The sequence below is a fragment of the Prunus avium genome, unplaced genomic scaffold, assembly GCF_965620075.1.
Source record: "Prunus avium unplaced genomic scaffold, drPruAviu1.hap1.1 HAP1_SCAFFOLD_39, whole genome shotgun sequence".
Classification (NCBI taxonomy): domain Eukaryota; kingdom Viridiplantae; phylum Streptophyta; class Magnoliopsida; order Rosales; family Rosaceae; genus Prunus; species Prunus avium.
The window spans coordinates 137,501-142,500 of record NW_028276897.1 but is presented as its reverse complement, the minus strand read 5'-3'; the positions used below and the strand labels follow the sequence as shown (position 1 = coordinate 142,500).

The 5,000-nt window shown below is 51.7% G+C and overlaps 1 protein-coding gene across 1 annotated transcript in view; it reads right to left on the bottom strand.

Annotated features, from left to right (window-relative positions):
* Positions 1–1,388: 1,388 nt before the first annotated feature.
* The window catches only part of LOC148288813 (uncharacterized), a 4,926-nt gene continuing 1,314 nt past the window's right edge, over positions 1,389–5,000 (bottom strand). The window contains exons 1-2 of the mRNA XM_088246450.1: positions 4,394–5,000; positions 1,389–2,338 (exon numbers count right to left, since the gene is read on the bottom strand). The exon at positions 4,394–5,000 is cut by the window's right edge and continues 1,314 nt beyond it. Of these exons, the coding sequence (XP_088102576.1) occupies positions 1,725–2,338; positions 4,394–5,000 (1,221 nt within the window). The 3' untranslated portion in view covers positions 1,389–1,724. The remainder of the gene's footprint in view (positions 2,339–4,393) is intronic.

The window sequence follows — 5,000 nt, the reverse complement described above, 5'->3', positions numbered from 1 at the left end:
CGCTGCGCACAGGCTGCGCGCATGCTGCGCACAGACTGCGCGCACGCTGCGCGCATGCCATGGCAGGACAAGTTTCGCTAGCCTCACTGTCGACAGATGCGCAAGCTGCACGCAAGCTCCGCGCACGCTGCGCACAGCCTGCGCGCATGTTGTGCGCATGCTGCGCGCAGGCTGCGCGCAGGCGCCGCGCATGCCATGGCAGGACAAGTTTCGCTAGCCTCACTGTCGACAGATGCGCAAGCTGCGCGCACAGGCTGCGCGCACGCCATGGCAGGACAACTTTCGCTAGCCTCACTGTCGACAGAATCAGCACGCTGCAAGCAAGCTGCGCGCGCGCATGGCAGGACAAGTTTCGAAAAATTCTGTCGACAGGCTGCCGGCATGGTGCGCGCACGCTGCCGGCATGCTGTGCGCACGCTGCCGACATGCTGTGCGCACGCTGCGCACAGGCTGCCGGCATGCTGCGCGCAGCCCATGGCAGGACAAGGTCCGAAAAAATCTGTCGACATTTTTACGCCGTGGTAGGCTTCCGCTTCGCGTCACTTTGTCGACATTCAAGCCTACCATTTGTATTGAATTTTTCAAACCTTGTCAAACCCCATTATTCAAATGTCGAAAAATTTTGTCGACATTTTTACGCCATGATAGGCTTCCGCTTCGCGTCACTTTGTCGGAATGCATCGCATGGCGAGGTAAGGCCACGGCATGCCAAGGCGAAGGCAACGCATGGCTTGAATGGCTTGGTCAAGGCCACATCATGGGCACGGCATGCCAAGGCAAGGCGAGGCAAGCCATCCTTAGCCTCGCCTACACTCACTTTCTCGGAATGCATTGGATGATGAGCAATTCCAAGGTAAGGCAACGCATGGCTTGAATGGCTTGGTGTAGGCCACAACTTGGGCATGGCATGCCAATGCAAGGCAAGGCAAGGCAAGCCATCCTTAGCCTCGCCTACACTCACTTTCTCGGAATGCATTGGATGATGAGCAATTCCAAGGTAAGGCAACGCATGGCTTGAATGGCTTGGTGTAGGCCACAACTTGGGCATGGCATGCCAATGCAAGGCAAGGCAAGGCAAGCCATCCTTAGCCTCGCCTACACTCACTTTCTCGGAATGCATTGGATGATGAGCAATTCCAAGGTAAGGCAACGCATGGCTTGAATGGCTTGGTGTAGGCCACAACTTGGGCATGGCATGCCAATGCAAGGCAAGTGTCACGGGATGACTCTTGAAGCCTTCCTTCCGTGCGGCCTTAGACTTGATCGCCTCTCCGAACAAGCTAAGTCAGCCTTCCTTCCTGCAAAATAAGATCGAACCAAGCAAGAACACAAGAACAAGAGCAAGAACGATAAGAACGCTCAAGAACACTTAAGAACACTTGAGAGAGTTTGGGAGAATATTTGCTTGTATTGCTACTATGCTTTACAAGTTGTGAGGTGAGGATTCCTAATGAGGAACCCTCCTTATATAGAGGTCCTAGCTCACCAAACCCTAAAATGGAGGGCTAGGATCGAAACAATCTAACGGTCTAGAATCGTTGCTACCTAACTTTACAGATACATTGAATCTAGACATTAAGTAAAGGGATCTAGAATGATCCATCCGACGGGCCGGGCCTTGAGCTTCTCTTGTTGGGCTTGACCTTCACAAATGAATCTTCTAGAAGGGCCCAATAGTTGTTGGGTTGAACCTCCAACATGCGGGCCGTGACATCCTCCCCCACCTAATCTGGCGACGTCCTCGTCGTCGAGGTTGTCCCGTCTCGTTCGAATGCTTCGATGTAGTCCTTGTACTGCCATAAGGACTCCCCTTTCTCCCAATTTCCTTCGGACTCTGGCAGGCCCTTCCATTTGACAAAGTACTCAAAGTACCTCGGTACACCCTTGCTTCGCACCTCTCGCTTGGCCATGATGCACTCAACTTCCCTGTCAAATGAAGTCACCATCAAAGGCGGAGCTCGTTGAGACTCCCCACGACTTGGCTCCTCGGGGTCGGCATGGTAGGGCTTGAGATTGCTCACATGAAACACCGGATGAATCTTCAGTCGTTGCGGTAGTTCCACACGGTAAGCAGCTCTTCCCACGGTTCGGAGGATAGGAAATGGGCCCTCATATCTCCTCAACAACGCCTTGTGTACCTTTCTAGTGGACTTGTGTTGAGAGGGGTTGAGCTTCACAAAAACCAGGTCACCTGGTTGGAATACAACGTCACGCCGATGCTTGTCCGCCCATTTCTTCATCTTCCGAGTTGCCTTCTCTAATTGAGCCCGAGCAAGCTCATTAGTCACCTGCCAGTCCTTGGCCGTCTTGTATGCAGCAGGGCTACTCCCCGTGTAGCCTGACACCACTGTGCTTGGAGTCATAGGTTGTTGTCCCGTTGCCAACTCAAAAGGACTTGTCCCTGTCGACTCTGACCGCTGCAAATTGTACGAGAACTGAGCAACATCCAACAACTTTGCCCAATCTCGTTGGTTAGCACTCACATAGTGCCGTAAGTATAACTCCAACAGTGCATTCACCCGCTCCGTCTGGCCATCTGTCTGTGGGTGAAAGCTGGTAGAGAAGTTCAGTTGTGAGCCAAGTAGCTTGAATAGCTCCGTCCAGAGCTTACCAGTGAAGCGAGTGTCACGGTCACTGATAATACTCTTCGGGACCCCCCAATACTTCACCACATGCTTCATAAATAAGCGTGCGGCTTCCTCCGCTTTGCAATCCGTCGGTGCGGGGATGAAGGTAGCATACTTGGTGAACCTGTCGACCACCACCAAAATAGAGCCACACCCTTCTGACTTGGGTAGACACACAATGAAGTCCATGGAAATACTCTCCCATGGTCTGGTTGGAACAGGAAGTGGCTCTAGCAACCCACCCGGCTGCTTCTGCAAGGTCTTGTCTTGTTGGCATACAAGGCAAGTCCGCACGAACGAGTCTACATCTTCCCGCATCTGTGGCCAGTAGTAAGCTTCACTCATCAACGCCAAAGTTCGATGGGTGCCTGGATGTCCCGCCCACTTCGAGTCGTGACACTCCTTTAGTAGCTCTCGCCTCAAATTGTCCCACCTTGGAACATAGATTCTCTTCCCTGTTGCATATAGAACACCATCATCGAGCCAAAATCTTCTTGTCTTCCCATCTTTGACAAGCTCTAGTAGACTTTTGGCTTGGGGGTCATGCAACAAGCCCTCTCGTATCCTCTGCATGAGAGAACTCTGTGGTTGTACAACAGCGGCAAGTGCGGCCTTCCTGCTTAAGGCATCAGCAACGACATTTGTCTTCCCTTGCTTGTACTCCAGTTTGTAGTCGAACTCTGCCAAGAAGTCTTGCCACCTAGCCTGCTTGGGTGACAACTTCGGTTGGGACTGAAAGTAGCTTGTGGCAACATTGTCAGTCTTGACCACGAATTGAGAACCAAGTAGGTAGTGCCTCCAAACTCGCAAGCAGTGCACTACGGCTGTCATCTCCTTCTCTTGAACGGTATACCTCCGCTCGGTGTCATTGAGCTTCCTACTCTCGAAAGCCAATGGGTGTCCATCCTGCATGAGTACACCACCAATAGCAAAATCTGATGCATCAGTGTGTACCTCAAAAGCTTGGCTAAGATCAGGAAGTCTCAGCACTGGTTCCTCCATAAGTGCCTTCTTCAAGTCGTCAAAGGCACGTTGGCATAGTGGCGTCCACAGCCACGTCTTGTTCTTCTTCAGCAAATCCGTCAAGGGGGCGGCAATGGCTGAATATCCCTTGATGAATCTGCGATAGTAGTTGACTAATCCAAGGAAAGACCGCAACTCAGGTACCTTGGTTGGTGGTTCCCATTCTTGAATGGCTCGCACCTTGCCCTCCTCCATGAGCAATTGTCCACCCCGTATCTTGTGACCAAGGAACTCCACCTCATCTTGGGCAAATGAGCATTTCTCCTTCTTCACATATAGCTGGTTCTCCCTCAGAACTTTGAACACCTTCTGCAAGTGCTCGAGGTGTTCTTCTAGAGAATTGCTGTACACCACAATATCATCGATGTAAACTACAACAAATTTGTCCAAGAAAGGATGGAATACCTTGTTCATTAGAGTGCAAAAAGTAGCAGGGGCGTTAGTCAGGCCGAACGGCATGACGAGGAACTCATAAGACCCATATCTTGTCACACATGCGGTCTTCGGTTCATCTCCCGGTGCGATCCTCACTTGATAGTATCCCGAGCGCAGGTCCAACTTGGTGAAGTACCTGGCTCCTCCCAACTGATCAAACAAATCTGCAATCAAAGGGATTGGATACTTGTTTTTGATGGTCACCTTGTTTAGCGCCCTGTAGTCGATGCACAACCTCAGTGTTCCTTCCCTCTTCTTCTGGAAAAGAACTGGGGCACCATAAGGGGCCTTGGACGGTTGGATGTAACCAGCGTCCAACAACTGCTTCAACTGCTTCCTCAATTCCTCCAACTCAGGAGGTGCCATCCGGTATGGCGCTTTGGCAGGGGGCTTGGCACCCGGTTCCAACTCTATGGCATGATCCACCTCTCTCCTCGGTGGTAGAGTGTTGGGCAGCTCCTTTGGCATGACATCCGCAAACTCTTTAAGGACTGCTTCTACAGCTCTAGGGACTGGTTGGACTTCCTTCTCAACTGCCTCAATCCTTACAGTCGCAAGGAACGTCTCTTCGCCCTTCTTCCAAGCTTTGGAAAACTGCATGGCTGACAAGAGCTTCGACTCTCCTTGTTGCCTCATCACCGGCACCATGCATGGTATTGCTCCCTCCTGTGCTATGCACATAGTATTGTAAAATGGAATGGGAAATGCCTTTACCTTGTCCATGAACTCCATTCCAAGCACGACATCGTAGTCATCCATCGAGATCACAGAGAAGTCGGCTACTCCCTTCCAAGTGGCAATGTGCAGCTCCACACCACGAGCTACTCCATCAATTGGCTTGGCAGTTGAATTCACCGTCTTCATACTGCCTGCTTCCTTTGAGACCCGGCACCCAAGTCTCTTTGCTTCCCGCAC